Here is an 18369-nt window from a genome sequence, read left to right on the forward strand (position 1 = left end):
AAAAAAAAAAAAAGAATTTTTTTTTTGTATTTTTTTTTACTTTTTCATCATTTTTTTTCAAACTGACTATAAAAACGAAAGGGTCGGCGCCTATTCAGTAGGTAGGGTCAGGTAACCGGAACCAAATGTTGTTGTTTTTTAGGCCTAAGGTGACAATATGAACAGCTCATTCATTTTCATGAAATACTCATTGGCACAGGTTTCAAAATGATGTGATTATCATGCAGAGAGGACTGAGTAAGTTCTTTTACATGGTAAACTCATCAAAAACAGGAGGGTGTTTCTCAGAAATTCTCGCACTGACTCACTTTAGCCCCACTGTGGAGGACTGTGAACTTTCCAGAACGTGTTTTAATTATACCAGAAATTATAATGGATTTTTTCTGGCATACCTTGAAGTAAATAATGGATTAAATATTACATCAGATTTTCCTTAATAGCTATTTAGTAAAGTCAGATGGAATTTACCCTTTTTTATGTTCTTTAATTTAGACATTGCAGAAATTGTCAGAAAACTCAGATATATAAATATTATGTGTATGATTAAGGGCCTAGTATGAAAACTTGCAAAATTATGCAACATCAGGCTGACTTGGTTGGTGTTTTTGGATTTTAGAGAATTTTTAGCCATTCAGCTAAAGCTTGATATCAATAAAATTGCGTCAATGAAAAAAAGGATGAAAGTGAACATATGGCAACAAAAAAACTAACACCAAGAAAATTCCAGTACAGACTTGATTTTTAACCATGGGAAAATAACTGTAAGCTAATTAGATGGTATTATTGGCATTGTCCCTCCCTTTGTCTAACCTAATTGCAAACTTCAAGAAACACCCTTTCCCCACCCCCTGGGGACAATGAAATGTCACCCTTGGGGAAAGAGTCCCTGCCTTATCACATAACCTTATCACACTCTGACATGCTGTGTTGGCTGTAACTCAGAAACAATTGCTTCCCCACTGGAAGTTGAGATAATTTGGAAACAAAGGATTTTCAGACATTTTACCAGTCATTTTTGCTTCTATTTGTATGGCTACGCTAGTTAGTGCATTTAAGAAATTAACATCAAGATTATTTTTATGCTTATTTCATATTAATTTAAACCATTTTTTAAACCAATTTTTAAACCATTTTTTTGCATGAATTACATTTTAATAACACTATAGTGATGCTACGTTTATTAAAGGGAGGTAATAACTCAATATTTATTGGTAATAAATTTTTAACTATGATGAAATATTTAATTTTAATATAATTTATTTCTTAAATAATATATGAATGGCTATTTTAAAATAGCTCTCTGTGAAAACTGTTTTAAAATTCAAATTTATCATCTTATAAATATACCAGTAGAATAATTTATGTTTTGTATTAATGTCATAATGGATGAATTGTCTGCTTGGCCTTACCTGACTCTAAATATTAAAACATTTTATTAGCTTGTCAGGTGGTCATTTTATTTTCATTTTTCATTATAGAATTAAAGGGGCAGTATTCTTTGATGCAAAATGAGTTAAACATAACAATTCACTAAAAAAAAAACAACAACAATTTTTTGCATCAACCTATAATTATTTTGGTCTTTTAAGGATGTAAAAAACACCAACACCTACCCACCCAACCCTTTAAATATGGCCAAACAAAGAAAACAAATATTTTTCATTTTTGCCAAATTATAATTTGCCCAGATAATTTCTCTGAATTATTTTCCATATTATTTATATTGAATGCTTTCTCAATTCCAATATAAGGTATAATTGTTTTTGACAGCAATTTATTTTCATCAAGATTGGAATCTAATGATTACCATGGCGACCTGATTGCCTACTGTGTGATTCCCCAATTGAGACTGAAAAAAATGCTCTTTTCGCACGACCTTAAAGGGACTAGACACCAGATGGTCCAAAAATCGGCAAACACAGCATTTCTTTTAAACAAGCCTTGAATTGTCAATGCGAGCAAGTAGGAGGCTGATAAAATCTCATTTTACTTGATTTATTTAAGAAAAACTGCAACAATCATGTTGATGTCTGAGCTGAGTTTCCCCATCCAGAAATAGAGCATAATCATAAATGGTTTCCCAGTTCAAATCATAAATTATCATTTACTGGGATTTATGTGGAAAACAACCCCAGAAATTTTCATATTGTAAAAATGCACAAAAACTGTGACGTAAGTGATGTGATACAATTAAATAAGTATGATTTATTGCATAATACACAACAATGTAAATTTTATGTAATATTATGCAAAAAAAAATATTCTTGCAATTGTATCATCTGGTGTCTAGTCCCTTTAAAGAAAGTGGAGACTGATACTAAGATTCACTTGTGCCTTATTTTTCTTTAAATTTTTCTACAGTCTTTGGAAAAAAATAATTAATTATGTGAATGATGCTGAATACTTTTATTTTGTTGGTCAAGATTCCATCTGGTGCCTAGTCCCTTTAAAGAGATTGGAAACTTTGATACTAAGATTTCACTGTCATGTAACTTGTGCCTTTAATTCTATTTCTTTAGATTTTTCTACAGTCTTTGGAACTAAATAATTTATCATGTGAATGATATGCTGAATACTTTCAGTTTATAGTTAAAGATTCCAGCAATATTTCTCCTCTGTCAAACATTTGCCATTCCTCTGTTCAAATCTTCCACTGCTTATTATAACACATAAACTGAAGTATGGTTCTAATATTCATCATTACTTTTTCATAGGCGTAAAAAAACATATTTCTTGTCTTTCCCACAGTTTCATACAGATTTGCAACATTATATTAACAGGCAAAAAGAATTCCACCAATAACAAAATTGTTTTTCTCAGAACTATGGAATTTTATGTTTCTTTGAAATATCATACAGGTATAAGACATGTAAGAAATATGTTTTATGATGTACCAAGTTAATTATTCTCTTTTATTGCACTATTGATGTGATTGTTCCCAAGTTTTATTCTCATCATCTGTATAGGGCAAAAAAAAAACCCACTTAAAATGGTTCAGGTTACCCCACCCTACCTGAGGCCCCACCCAACCTTAATTTCAAAGTCTGTTGATCGATTCCCAAAGAAAAAAATTGTGTGCTTATAATTGTAGTTTAAAATGCTTTATGCTAAAAATTACTTGAATGCCATTCCCAAATGATGACATGACGTTCTTTAAACATAAAGCCTAGTAAAAAAATTTTTTTTTTTAAAAAACATCAAGAAACCTGTCGACAAGATGTGTAACCTTAACCACACAAAAGTTTTGTGGCTTCATCTATATAAAAAACGTGATTTTTTTCTTCTCCTAAATTTCATAAAAATTGAGAATCACACTCATCATTTAATGATGTTTCTTAGTGATATATTTACTTCTATGATATTTTACTCCTTCCTAAAATGTTAGAAAAAGTACTGTGAGATTTTTTTCCTAAACTGATTTTGTTTTTGTTTTTTCCATACAAAAGAGCTAGGGTGTCTCACACCCCATAACTGGTTATAAGATCCGGGGTTGGTATTCAATTTTCAACTTAAGTTTAACTTACTGTATTACATCATAGAATTCATATACTATGTTGGTCAGTTTAATTGTCACAAGTAATCCGATTAGCTACATCATCATCAATAGATCCAATTGAGTCCAATATAGGATACCAGCCCAGCACTTCTTTCATAAGATAAAAATAGAAAACAAATTTAAGGATAGTTGCCTTTAAATGACATCTGAAGGTACAAAACAAGGCTATGCTTATTTACTATGAAAGATACGTAATTAATTTGATTTCGAAACTGAAACTTAAATTTGAAGTATTGATTGTTAGTCTGTTTAGAATGAGGAAAGTCTCTAACAATGAGGGTGTATCCCCCTCAAATTTTTAATACTCTTTCGTTTTCTAGTCATATACTGTGTGACAAATAATATTAAATAATTATGAGAGTTTGTGAATTGAATAATGCCAATTTTTAGTTTCTGTTTACTGCTTAATGTCAGAGCCTTCTTGAGTTAAAGAGACTGTACACCAGATTGGCACCAAAAAAAGTATTTTTCTGTAATAAATCTCAGGACAATTATCTAATAGAATGTGTTACGCTTTGATATCATAATTGTAAAAAAAAGTACCAAAATGTAAAAAAAAAAAAATTGTGTCAGAGACCAGGTTAGAACTTGTGTCGCCAAAATTGCACTCCAGCGTCGTATCCACTGAGCCACGACGGCTTACTCTAATTGGGTGACATAATTAAGCTATACACCTACCTCGGTAATATCACGTGATAACACCGACTAGCCAATCACGCATAAGGAATGAATTCTACCTGGTAGACATACCCAGTAATCTTTTTTAATGGAAAAATACGAACTAGCTGCTAATCTTAAATAAATTGTAAACTATGTGGTACTTCAGTATATATAAAGTATGTTTAAATGCATTGTTCACATCGATGCCAAGTTTATGTCAGTCTTCGACAATTTTCTTCTTTTTTTCCGCTATTTTATCATACGAGCCCCTTTAAATAATTATTGTAGAATGTTACCAATGGTATTGTTGTTTACAATGTTCTTGACAGAATAGTTTAAATTCACATGATTATCGGAATAAAATGAACCAGACTAGAAGAATAATGATTTTGTAGCATGTATTGTTCTTATAATGTCTGAAAATTGTTTATTACTGTTAGTCTTGAGCTTAGGTGACTGCTTAAAAAGTCTGAGTACTGGGTTATCAGAGAGATGGTGTTTGAGCCTCCACAGTGATATTTCAGAAATGTGATTTGTTCGTGGATTTGTGAATTTCAAGGGGATCTAACGGTTCCAGTTACGGACCCCACCTCCCCCTCCTCCCCCCCCCCCCCAAAAAAAATAAAAAAATAACTGGTTGCTTTTGGTTACTGCTTTATACACCGAAGTTCATTTCAAATTTGAATTGAGGAGAGCCTTCAAAAGTGCTTCTAAAAAGCAAGTTTTGCTTCCATGGCAGGGTCTGCTTTACCCTGTTGAACTGATTGGCCTTAAACATCCCCAAACCATTGGCCAAATGGTTCTAGCCCTTCAGCTGCCAGGTCAATCACATCCCTGTTTTAGAAAGCACAACTTTCTCTGAATCTATCAGTATGCCATGGGTTCTAATGGGCTCTAGCCTTCATTTTTTCTTCCCCAAGACAATTGCTTGCTATTTATGAGAAAAATGGGGGGGGGGGGGAGGCTGGGGAGGGAATATTTTAGCAATAAAAATATGGGCATTAATCTACAGATCTGATCAGAGATGCCTGGAGTTTCATTTCTTCTCATGGCTCATATTCGTTTCATGTTTTGGCAGGCTGACCACAGCTAGACATGAATCCTTCAACACTGCTGGGAAATTGTCAGGTCTTTAGCCAATACTGTATTTTTTCAGCAGAAAAAATATGCCAAGAACTTGGTGTACATATTGCAGTTGTCTCCCTTGTGTTGTATGTTATTATAGTCGAATATAGACTGATGTGAAGTCATAAGATTGACAGCTATATGAAACTTGTCTTTGTGTCTTTGAATTTGGATGGGGGAGTGGGAGGTTGAGGGGTGAAGGTCTTTGATGTGTCCTGACAATTTGGGACAAAACTTTTTTTATTTCTGGTGCATTGTTTGAAATTCTGAACAAATTATTTCAAGATCAGGGTAGCAATAGAGAGGGAAATTTTTTTACAGGCTCATGTGGATTAAGAACTGAACTTTTGCCATAAGAATGTCAGCTGTATTACATATGTCAAGGATTTCTTTTTTTTTACCTAGTAGCTAGGTGATAGGGGTTGGGGTAGGGTTGGATGGAGGATTGGGGCAATCGGGGGTTGGGTGGTGGGGTTGGGGGGTTCAGGTTTTCAAGTTTAGAGTGAGTCCTGACAATTTCGGACAAGATTGTTGATTTCCGGTCCATTAATTCTAGTTCTGATCATTTTCCAATGATTCAGTTGGCATGGCTCATTAAAGAGAATAAGTTTGTAAGAATCAGTGCTACCTCAAAATGTTTTTTGTCTTGAGTAGTAGTATATCACAACATTTGCCAACCTCTAACAAAGAGAAATACACAACTTTGACAGCTATTACTGTTTGTTTATTGCACCTTGATTTATAGTGCAGCAACGTGAATGCCCTACTACACTTATTTTCTGTAGGTAGAAAATATTTCGTAAATGAATGTGACCAAATTTTGATATTTTATGAACCATGAAAGATGAAAACACGGTTAAGCCCGCGGATTTATTTTGCTCTGACACTGGTGTTTTATTCGTAAATAATTAGCATAATATTGGATAAAACGTGGCTATTATAATACACTGTACTATATTCTACACTGCCTCATATTTCTGTTGCTATTTTGTGACATATAAAATGTGGTTAAGTTGAAAATATGCCAAGAATTCTTGTTTTCAATCAAGGTAAAACATTTAAACAATGAAAGTGTGTGCAATGGATGTGTAAATATAAAATGTAAGTATTTCATCTGCTTATATTTACTGTATTATGTATATCGATCAACTATTTACCTGAACGAGAGAGAGAAAACAACACATAAATGAATGCTCTGACAAATTTGAGTTGGCAAATGTAACTAAAACTAATTACTATAATCTTAAGTATATTGTTATTTATGAGTTCTTAATAGTTAAGTACTTTTTGATGGATGCTCAGATCTAATCCACTTTTAAAAAAAATACGAATTGATGTTAATCTCACATGTTCATGAATTTGATCAATAAAATCAAATTTCGGGATTGATTTTAAAAGCTTCTCTGTGGGTAGAACCGACATTAAACCTGACAGGTGGTTTAAAACTAACCACATTCGTTAATGGCCCATGCCTAATAAATGGGAAGTTGGTGGATGATGTACATGAGTAATATACATGTATGTAAATATTCTTCTTCCCACAAAAACAAAGTCAGTGGTTGAATCATCGGTCAGATATTTGGTTGTTGACCATACATAAGGTTTAATTGTATTTTTGTGTCATTTTGATAGTGGACAAGATTCGGACAAGGTTTATTTATGTAAATTTGTCGTTAAATCAGTGATTTGGAATTTTTGTCATAAAGGAAATAATATCTTATGTTGTAATTAAAAAAATGAAAGAAAGGAGTAAAAAAGAATTTTGCAGAAAAAGTGTACGGTTTTTATATTTTGAACTTTTTATTTTTGCCACTGTTTTTGGTATAAATCTTAGAATATACAGTTTGATATCAGATGTTTATTTGAGGTGCCAGAATATTTATGTATTTCTGGAAAAAGTGTGAGGAAAATTTGCGTCAGAGTTCAGATGGCATTTCTAGAAAGTGATTAATATTACTGTTTTGCTTTGAAATCAAGATCATACAAATATCTGCTTATCAAGTGAATGTACAAGCAAGATAACTTTGTAGATGAAAGTCTTCAGAACATTTCTAGAATACCAGTATTGTTTGGTTGGAATGATGTGGCCATGTAGAACGAAAATATACACTAGATTTCCAGGAATATCTCTGACACAGAAAACCTGAGTGACTCAACTCTGACACAATTTTGAAGCGATGGACTCCCATTTTGAACTTCTTGTGCAATCCTCTTAGGGCCTTGTTTCATTGAAAATCATATATGGCTTAAGATCATTACTTTCCAGGCGTATTAACCCCATTTTTGGCATTCAATGAGTTTCAATAAAAATATTGTAAGGACATTTATGGTATGAATTCTGCCTGTAACTTTATGAGTGTCACCAAGCACTCTTTAACAGCATGAGGTTTATGGCTAAGATGTTTTATTGAAATGAGGCCCTGCAGGGACCCTTTAAATAAACTGTCATTGAGTGTAGAAGTGTATTTACCAGAGATCCTCAATTTGTTGACCAAGAAAGTCACTGAAAAGTATTAAGAGAAAACCTCCAATTTACCAAGAATCCTATACTGCTAGAGATTTCATTTAATACAGAGATACTGTGGAATCTTGATGAAATTTACATAATAAGCACATTATCTGGCATACATCAGCATTATATAGGGAAATGCCTGCTGGGTTAAATTAAATGTTCAAATTTAAGATAATTACATAGCCAGGTTTGTTACAATGTTCAAAACCACAGGTACAGTTTATCAAGGTTTTTGGCTTGTTCATTCAAATTTGACGACTGGTTTCATCTTTTCATATTAAAACAGTAATTTTCTAAACATAACTTTAAGCTAAAATTATAAATGAGCCCAAAATTTGAGTAATATTAAGTTCATTGGTTAGTTATCAAATCATCAGTTCTAATTCCATGATTTTCACATGAACATCTATGCATACTGCATGACTGGACACTTTTTCTCAGCATTGCCAACAATATTCCACCCGACCCTCCCCCTAACCATTTCTCTCATTCTTATTATTCATTTTTGTCCCAAAGGAGGTGCAAATAAGCCATCTTTCATATCCTCAAGTAATTCCTCAAGTGCTTAGAAATTACTGGTGTTAGATGTATTGTTTTCTGTAATTCTCGCCTATGTTTACCTGTTAATTGGACATATTATTTTTGTGGGAGTTCATTAAGAGCTCCTGAAAGTTCTTAAGAGTTGAGATTAAGTTCACTTGTTTTGATATTTGCCAGGTAAGAATTTTTTCCTGCTGTCAGTATTGTTCTAAGTAGACTGTTTCTTGTTACCTGAATATCCAGAATTAAAAATCAAAGAAAAAAAATTCTGTATAGAATTCAGAAAACAAGCATTTTTAGCTGAGTTTTTTCCCAAGATAAAATGAAGGCATTGTGACAATTCCTTGGTGCTGTTGTTGTTGGTTTCATCTTTGGTATATAAAAGAATGAACTTTGACCATAGTTAAAAAAAATGTCTCCAAAATATTCAAATGGAACTTGGTACACAGTCATGTTGCCTGAGGAATTTTTCCTTATTCCGGAAATAATAATTTTCTGGTTGTACTCCTTTTTCAACTTTTAAAAAGACAAAAAGCATTGTTACCATGGTGATCATTGTTATCAATCCTTTAACAATGTTGTCATTATGATCATTGGCGCCATTCGGCATCCACTTGTGGTCACCATCATGGGTGGTAATTGTCATCAAAGCCTTCATATTGTTTTCATTATGATCATACATTGTCCTCTTTGTGGTCAGCTGACATCATAATCACCATTATCGTCATGAAATTTTGATACAGAGGATAAAACAACGATCTTGAATATGATTTGTTTGTAGAAATGATGTTCTAGATATTTTTATGATGACATTGATGATGATGATTTTGATGACGATGATGATGATGATGATGATGATGATGATGATGATGATGATTATGATGATGATGACGACGACGATGACAATTTCGGTGATAGTGATGATGATAACGATGATGATAATGCTGCTGCTGATGATGATGATGATATGATGATGATGATGATGATGACAATGACGACAATAGTATGAATTCTAAATATTCTGATGAATATGAAAACTGATATTTCTGATGACCTTGACTGTATAAGAAACTGCTTGCCACATGTTTCATATTGAATTACGAAGCATTCATTTTCTAGAACAATGGAAAGAAAACAGTGGAACAATAATCTTTTTTGTCTGAATCTGTGGTAGCCAGATACTTTTAGCTCATCTATTTGTCAGATATTGATATCATAAACCACTGAGTCAGCAGCAATAGCAGTAGAAGTTTCAGGGGGTGGGGATGGCAGTGAGGGTTTACCAAAATGCACCATTTGGGACTAAAATGAGCCATGTGGTTTCCTGAGAGAGAACTAGAAACCCCCCTCCCCCTGACATGTTTACTACCTATTTGGGGTCATCCTGGGGAAGAGGGCACACTGCCAAGAGAAGCATGCGTTGATGTCAAATTCTTGGGTGGGGTGCAATAACTTTAATCCCTTGGCATTTATAAACTAATCAGTTGGAGATATTCACATGGAACTTGGTAAACATATTGCAAGAGTCAATGTGCAGTTGCAGTTTTGTTCATATACATACTGCAAAAATAACCTAAGGATCATAAGAGTGTTAGCATCAATTGCGTGCTAGGCATTTGGGTTAACTTGGCTTTTTGGTTTACTTGGCATTGGTGTTTGCTTGGCATTGTTGTTTGCCTGGCATTGGGATTTGCTTGGCAATGGTGTTTACTTGGCATTTGGGTTTGCTAGGCATTGGCATTTACTCGGCATTAGGGTTTGCTGAAGGCATTGGTGTTTGCTAGGCATTGGCATTTACTTGGGATTGGGGTTTGCTCAAGGCATTGGGGGTTGCTTGGCATTTTGGTTTGCTCATGGCATTGGGGTTTGCTTGGCATTGGGGTTTGCTTGGCATTGGGGTTTGCTTGGCATTGGGATTTGCTTGGTATTGGGATTTGCTTGGTATTGGGATTTGCTTGGTATTGGGCTTTGCTTGGCATTGGGGTTTGCTTGGTATTGGGATTTGCTTGGTATTGGGCTTTGCTTGGCATTGGGGTTTGCTTGGCATTGGGATTTGCTTGGCATTGGGGTTTGCTTGGCATTGGGGTTTGCTTGGCATTGGGGTTTGCTTGGCATTGGGATTTGCTTGGTATTGGGATTTGCTTGGTATTGGGCTTTGCTTGGTATTGGGATTTGCTTGGCATTGGGGTTTGCTTGGTATTGGGCTTTGCTTGGCATTGGGATTTGCTTGGTATTGGGCTTTGCTTGGTATTGGGGTTTGCTTGGCATTGGTGTTTGCTTGGTATTGGGCTTTGCTTGGCATTGGGATTTGCTTGGAATTGGGCTTTGCTTGGTATTGGGGTTTGCTTGGCATTGGTGTTTGCTTGGTATTGGGATTTGCTTGGTATTGGGATTTGCTTGGCATTGGGGTTTGCTTGGCATTGGGATTTGCTTGGTATTGGGCTTTGCTTGGTATGGGGATTTGCTTGGCATTGGGATTTGCTTGGTATTGGGATTTGCTTGGCATTGGGATTTGCTTGGTATTGGGATTTGCTTGGTATTGGGCTTTGCTTGGTATTGGGATTTGCTTGGTATTGGGCTTTGCTTGGTATTGGGCTTTGCTTGGTATTGGGATTTGCTTGGTATTGGGGTTTGCTTGGCATTGGGGTTTGCTTGGCATTGGGATTTGCTTGGCATTGGGGTTTGCTTGGCATTGTCCTTTGCTCCACGCATTGTCCTTGGCTCCATGCATTGGCATTTGCGCTCACTTTGCATTGGGGTTTGCTTGACATGGGGTTAATGCTTGGCATTGGCGTTTACTTGGCATTGATGTTTGAATTGACATTGATGTTGCTTGGCGGTGGCTCAGCTCGTTTGCTTGGTGGTGGCTTGGTTTTCATTTAGCTTAATCTTTATAAATCATGTCAGATATTTTTTGAAGGTGAACATTTGCTGCAAATATAAACATCATTTGTAGTAATGAGTGCTCATAATTTCTTCCACATATGCCAGAAAACCTTTGACATTTTATGGTCAGGTCAGTTCAAAATGCTTGAGAGGAGAATGAATATTGTTCTCATGTTTCCTTCCCTCCGATGTATTTGAATTTATTTCCTTGATACTCATGTCAGTAAAAGTGGACTTAGGACTTGAGTCACATCAGTGATGGACAAAGTGGATTAAATAAAAAATATATGTGTTTTAATTCACTACACAGACATCAATAGCTTTTCTTTATTACGGATGATACTTTTAATGGGATTGTTGTTACAATAATTCTAGAACTCATATATTTCATAGTAGTGATTCATATCCTGGAAAGTCATCTGAGTTTATAAACTCTTGAAAAGAACATTCATTATGAATATAATACAAAGAATGAAGGTAATTATATTGCCATAGCTATGTACCTTAAACTGTTAATATTTCAGATGGACAAACTTTTAAAGAATAAACAGATGATGGTGTACTTGTCCATTTCACTGCTGCTGGAAGTTTATATAAATTTGGCAAATTATGTTCTTTTATTATGTCTGTAATCAGTGGCGAAGCTTGAAGTAGGGCTGACAGAGCATTGGCAACAGATTTTCAAAGTTAATTGTTTTTTTATGGTATAGTTCCCATCTAAAAATTACAATGCCAAAAAATGTGAAATTTATTGATTTTTTTTCTTTTTCATAAATATACCGTATTATATCATGTATAGGACGCTAGCATAGATAGGACGCAGGCAAAAAAATAGTTGAAAAAACGGGTAAAAACACTTAATATATAAGATAGGATGCAGCGAAAAAATGTCAAAATCGGAGCCGAAAAATCGAGGTTGGTCAAGTATTTATAACATATATTGAAGTAAAAAAAAAAAAATGTATATAAGGCATATTTCGATAACTGTCTTGAGTATTTCGATAATTATCGTCGTATTTCGGTAATTTAGCATTTCGGTAATTTAATTAGTGTACACAACAATGATATAAGTCTTGACATTTTGAGAACATTATAAGACTTATACAAATGCTGTAATAGTCCCGACACGCCTTCTGACTGACAGTCAACCGTTGCAACCGTTGCAATAGTTCCGACATGCATTCTGAATGACAGTCAACCGTTGCAAAACTGTGTATTGTCAAAACTGATGATTGTTTTGATAAGGCTTGTCGCTGCGCGGAATAAAGCATGTCAGGCATAATTAATGCGTGTCGGTAATTATCCTTGCCAGCGGAAGGCACGACGGGTAAAGTGCGAACAAACAACCATACGGTATTACCATCGCAATAGTTCGTTCTATTGATGTTTTTCTAATGACACACAGCGGGTGTTTTTCACACCTTCGCACATTTGAACAGATTTGATAGTGACAATAATGCTACTTTGTGTTATGCACATTTCTTTATTATTTTTTTTTAAACTAACATACAACAAAATGTTTTGTAAAATATAGAAACATTAAAATCATGAACAACGATTATTTGATATTTACCTCCTTTCCCGATTTTCCGTTGCCGTTATAACTCACTCCAGTTAAATGCTGACTCACATTGAGTTTTTGTGAGTAGCGTCCCTTTTGTAAAAAAGTAGACACTCATGTTTGTTTTCAATTTATTTCTCAATAAATCATTTTAAAGTAAACATTCAATATATTTCTGCGTGTGTTAACTTGCGTGATTTTACCTATGTCAGTTGTTCTCTTCGGTGACGCAGTACAGATACTTACTATTACTGCGTTCTTCCCCGGTCCGATATTTACGACCTGAAATGGACTTGGAAAAAAACAGATGAAATTCTAATAGCATAGAAAGGACGCAGGCAATTTTTAAGACGAGAATTGGGGGTAAAAAGTGCGTCCTATGCATGATATAATACGGTACTCTTTGTACAATCTATCATATTCTCACCATTACAAAGTGCTCTCAAACTGTATGTAAAAATTCACATTTTTGGCATCTTAATTTTCTGTTTGGAATTATACGTTTGGAAGTATTCGTTTTTTTTTGTGTGTGTTTTTTATTGCAGTTCGAAAGATTTCAGAAGTTATATGTAGGCAGAGGATTAGAATGCATATGTGTAGCGAGTGCCTGTTATCTTGTATGTTAATAGCCATAATTTAACATTTAGATTCATCTTTCTCATTTCAGGTAGCCCGATGGAGCAAACTATGGAAGCTCATCCAAGATGGTGAATGTGACACTTGTGCTGATTTTGTGATAGACAGTGACCTTGACCTAGAGTCAATATCAACCTTTGACTCCAAGATCAAGAAATTCCTAATGGACCGGTCCATTTTGAAAGTGCACCTACCCAACGGGGGGTTCAACATGGTGAAATATGGCGATGCTACAGACGTTAAGGTGAGTGAAATACCTGAACATATTTTCAGTCATTGAAATCAGACTGTAGGATAAACAAGTCCCAATCCTTATAACACTGCTTGCCATCAACAAATTTCAACAAGCCCTGCTGTATCAGATCCGGAATTTGAGCAAGCCTGGAAAACAATTTAGCAGTGCAGGACTTGCAGGCTTGTGCTAATTTCAACCACTGTATTTTGTGTGACTAGCTAATTTGTAAGTCAAAACATTTTGACCAAACAAGGCTTACTATACTTACTATCATTTTATTCTCACAATGTGGTCTGTAACATGCTTAGTGTTTGTGGCATTGTTCATTGTTGTCTCAAGGCCCTTGCCTTTTGCATCTAAACAGGGTAGTTTTTGCCTACTCAGGGATTGTTCATATAGTTTTCATTGTATTAATGATCTACTTCTACATTTCAAGACAGATCTTCCTGAAACTAACGGTAGCACTATCACCATTGAGTGTGTTAGTTCCTTACATATTTTCATGAGCCACGGCCTCGTTGATCAAGAGTTGTTTTTTGTCTCTTATTAAGCTTGTCTGTTTTCGGACATGTCAAGGTATTGTCATGGCCTTGGTGTCGTTGGTGTCCGGTTGTTGTTGTTGGTGCCGGGGTTGTCGTTGGTGCCTCAGGTTGTTGTCGTCAGTGCCTGGTGATTGTTGTTGGTTCCGGGTTGTTGTCGTTGGGGCTGGGTTGTTGTCGTAGTGCAAAAACTTGATTCTTTAGTCATAGCTCTAAAACCGTTCAGAAAATGCAATTGAAACTTGGTATACATGTTGCAAGAGACTCTGGAATGCATGAGTAGGGAGTTGTAACAGTGAATTAAATCTAATTTTGGAGCTGGCACATTTTATTGTTTATTTATGTTCTCACAGATCATTTGTTCTTATGATGTTAATTTTCTCCAAGAGTATAGAAACTTGGCTCCACATGTTTCCCCCCCTTAAACCAACAAACAAACCTTTCTTGACTACCCTGATCATCACATATTTAGCTTATCTTCTAGTATTGTTAGCAAGAGGATGATTGAATCTCTTTCTCTTTTATTGATGTGCCTGTACAACTTATTTAGAGCATTGTTCCTTTGTTGCAAACATTTCCATGATGTTGTTTTTCGATTGGTGAACTTCTGTGAATACTGTTGGGGGGGGGGGGGGTATTGCATAGCTTCGAAGTGGTGTTTTATTGTTCCGGAAGCATGTGGTTAGTCTTCAAGATATAATTATTTGGTCTTGTTATGATCTTTTTGTAGCATTGCTTTAATAAAACTTATGGAATTCTTTAAACAATATAATTATTTGGAGCTATGGAGTTTCCATGGCAGCCGAACATTGGCGGCTGTACAAGCCGAACCTTGCAAACAGTTTTGTCTGAGTCGCTCTTTTATTTATTCTTGATCGCCTGTTTTATTCTGACCAACTTGGGTCACACTGGCATTGCAAAAACATATACTTTTTTCCCAAATGTGAAAAAAAATCCAAAATTTATGTTTTGATTTTTAGCTCACCTGTCACGTAGTGACAAGGTGAGCTTTTGTGATCACTCTTCGTCCGTCGTCCGTCCGTCCGTCCGTCCGTCCATTCACAATTGCTTGTGAACACAATAGAGGTCACAATTTTGACCTAATCTTTATGAAACTTGGTCAGACTGATCATCTCTATAAAATCTAGGTCAAGTTCGATATTGGGTCATCTGGGGTCAAAAACTAGGTCACTAGGTCAATTAGTAGAAAAACCTTGTGAACACAATAGAGGTCACAATTTTAGCCTAATCTCAATGCAACTTGGTCAGAATGGTCATCTCTATAAAATCTAGGTCAAGTTCGATATTGGGTCATCCGCGGTCAATAATTAGGTCACTAGGTCAATTAGTAGAAAAACCTTGTGAACACAATAGAGGTCACAATTTTAGCCTAATCTCAATGCAACTTGGTCAGAATGATCATCTCTATAAAATCTAGGTCAAGTTCGATATTGGGTCATCCGCGGTCAACAACTAGGTCAGTAGGTCAATTAGTAGAAATACCTTGTGAACACATTAGAGGTCACAATTTTAGCCTAATCTCAATGCAACTTGGTCAGAATGATCATCTCTATAAAATCTAGGTCAAGTTCGATATTGGGTCATCCGCGGTCAATAACTAGGTCACTAGGTCAATTAGTAGAAAAACCTTGTGAACACAATAGAGGTCACAATTTTAGCCTAATCTCAATGCAAATTGGTCAGAATGATCATCGCTGTAAAATGTAGGTCAAGTTTGATATTGGGTCATTCACGGTCAATAACTAGGTCACTAGGTCAATTAGTACAAAAACCTTGTGAACACAATAGAGGTCACAATTTTAGCCTAATCTCAATGCAACTTGGTCAGAATGATCATCTCTATAAAATCTAGGTCAAGTTCGATATTGGGTCATCCGCGGTCAATAACTAGGTCACAAGGTCAATTAGTACAAAAACCTTGTGAACACAATAGAGGTCACAATTTTAGGCTAATCTTAATGCAACTTGGTCAGAATGATCATCTCTATAAAATCTGGGTCAAGTTCGATATTGGGTCATACGCAGTCAATAACTAGGTCACTAGGTCAATTATTAGAAAAACCTTGTGAACACAATAGAGGTCACAATTTTAGCCTTATCTTAATGAAACTTGGTCAGAATGATCATCTTAACATAAGCTAGGTCAAGTTCCATATTGGGTCAACCCAGGTCAAAAACTAGGTCACTAGGTCAATTAGTAGAAAAACCTTGTGAACACAATAAAGGTCACAATTTTAGGCTTAACTCAATTCAACTTGGTCAGAATGATCATCTCTAGAAAAATATAGGTCAAGTCACAAGTTTTGCATAGGCTTATATAGAACAAAAAACTTCTTGTCTAAACCAACAAGACATTGGCATTTTATATGTGGCATAACCTAGTGGCCCGCTACCAAGATTGTTCAATTTGTGCACCTGTGGTGAAAAGAGGCCTCACCCTGGGTGTCACAAGTTTTACATAGGCTTATATAGGAAAAAACTTTAAAATTTTCTTGTCTGAAGCCACAAGGACTAGGTCTTAAATATTTGGTTTAAAGCATTGCCTACTGATAGGGTCATGTGGGGTAAAAAACTAGGTCAGTGGGACAATTAAAAGAGTGGCCTCTAGGGGCCATACTTTTCATTGGATCTTTATGATAATAGGTCAGAATGTTCACTTTATTTAGCAAAGCTACAGGTGAGCGATACAGGGCCATCATGGCCCTCTTGTTTAAAACTCTTTTTGTTTTTTTGATCCAAAATATTTTTGTATGAAAGAGTTGATGTATTAGAAACAAACCCTATGACTTCCTTTTGTCTTTCTTTCTCTTCATGAAACATTATTGTTCATTTCTAGGCAAAATTGTAATTCCCGCAATTTCCCAAAACAGTAAGAGAAAAAAAAAACAGTGTATATTGTAGAGGTCAATTTCGGCAATCTACAGATAAAAGACTGAGCGTGTAACGTAGGCCGCAGGTCTAGTTACCCTTTATTTTTTGTAGATCATCAAAATTGGACTTATTTGATGTTTTTTTGGCATTCGTCAAAATTGATTTACCGTGGATAAAATTAATGAACAGAAAATATGATAATTCTGCAATTGTCATCTGCCCACACAAATATGCAAACACTAGTGAATGTCATTTTCTCTGCTTTTTAAGGCAGTTACAACATTTATCTGATCTGAAAGATTACATTGAGATGGCTGGGTTGGGGGGTGAGGTTGGAGGAGGGATTTGGGAGGTATTTTCCTGATGAGAAAATATCACATCATGAGACAAAATCTAAGGCCATTTTTTTATAAAAAAAACCCCATCTAATCTTGATTAAAAAACGTGCACAAAAAGTTGCTCTAAATGTTTATTTAAATGGTTCTGTGTTAGACATTGTGTTGCTTTTCAGCACCTCAGTGCTGCAGTCCAAATCTTTTGTATTGTTGAGAAAATCTTAATTTACAATAGTTAATTGTGTTAAGCATCCAGACTCAAAATGCATCAAACTTCACAAAAATTAATGTGAGGTTGATTGCATCTGTTGCAAATTCTATGTGAGATTTCTTCATTTCTATGCACAAATATCGTAAATCAAATGGGTTTCCCAGTCGCTGGTGGAGGAATTAAGTTTGAATTGATGGACTTCAGAAAATATATGCATTGATGATTGGCAGAAGTAAATGTCCAGTAATTGTCTGATGAGAGTCACTGCTCTCTCTGATGACCATTTGATGGACAAGGGGGCAGATATTGGCAGCTGGCTTCAACACCTGTCCAGGGCTTCAGACTTTTTTCTTTGTCCTTGGATGACTTTCATACAAGAGGTTTAAGGTTTAACCTTTCAATAATATATCTCGATGGCTAAGGGCAAGGCTGTTGTAATGCCATCTATTTCTGTAATGAGGTACAACTATCTTGCAGAAAGCCAGCGTTTCATTTTTGGAGTGTTGCCGATTGGTGTCCATTAAAGTCCAGAAGTGTGTTATCCATCAATAATGTAATTATAAGCTTCAACACCAACTCAATGGTATTGGCAACTCAGATAGCTTGTTAGAAACATTGAGTGCTGGGGTGACATTTTTTTTAGTCTTTGAATGAATATACTAAATTCTTACTCAAGTATTT

General features: G+C 35.3%; 1 protein-coding gene across 12 annotated transcripts in view; it reads left to right on the forward strand.

The window, feature by feature from the left end:
• LOC128213364 (focal adhesion kinase 1-like) overlaps positions 1-18369 on the forward strand; it is a 108259-nt gene that overhangs the window by 26248 nt on the left and 63642 nt on the right. For 9 of the 12 annotated variants that reach the window (XM_052919006.1, XM_052918995.1, XM_052918998.1 and 6 more), the window contains one exon: positions 13508-13720. In XM_052919006.1, coding sequence (XP_052774966.1) covers positions 13640-13720 — 81 coding nt within the window. In that variant the 5' untranslated portion in view covers positions 13508-13639. Of the gene's footprint in view, positions 1-6216; positions 6443-8553; positions 8571-11641; positions 11757-13507; positions 13721-18369 lie in introns of those variants that run through there. The other 3 variants (XM_052919007.1, XM_052919009.1, XM_052919005.1) reach the window with 3 other exon arrangements.

The sequence above is a fragment of the Mya arenaria genome, chromosome 13 (genome assembly GCF_026914265.1).
Source record: "Mya arenaria isolate MELC-2E11 chromosome 13, ASM2691426v1".
Lineage (NCBI taxonomy): Eukaryota > Metazoa > Mollusca > Bivalvia > Myida > Myidae > Mya > Mya arenaria.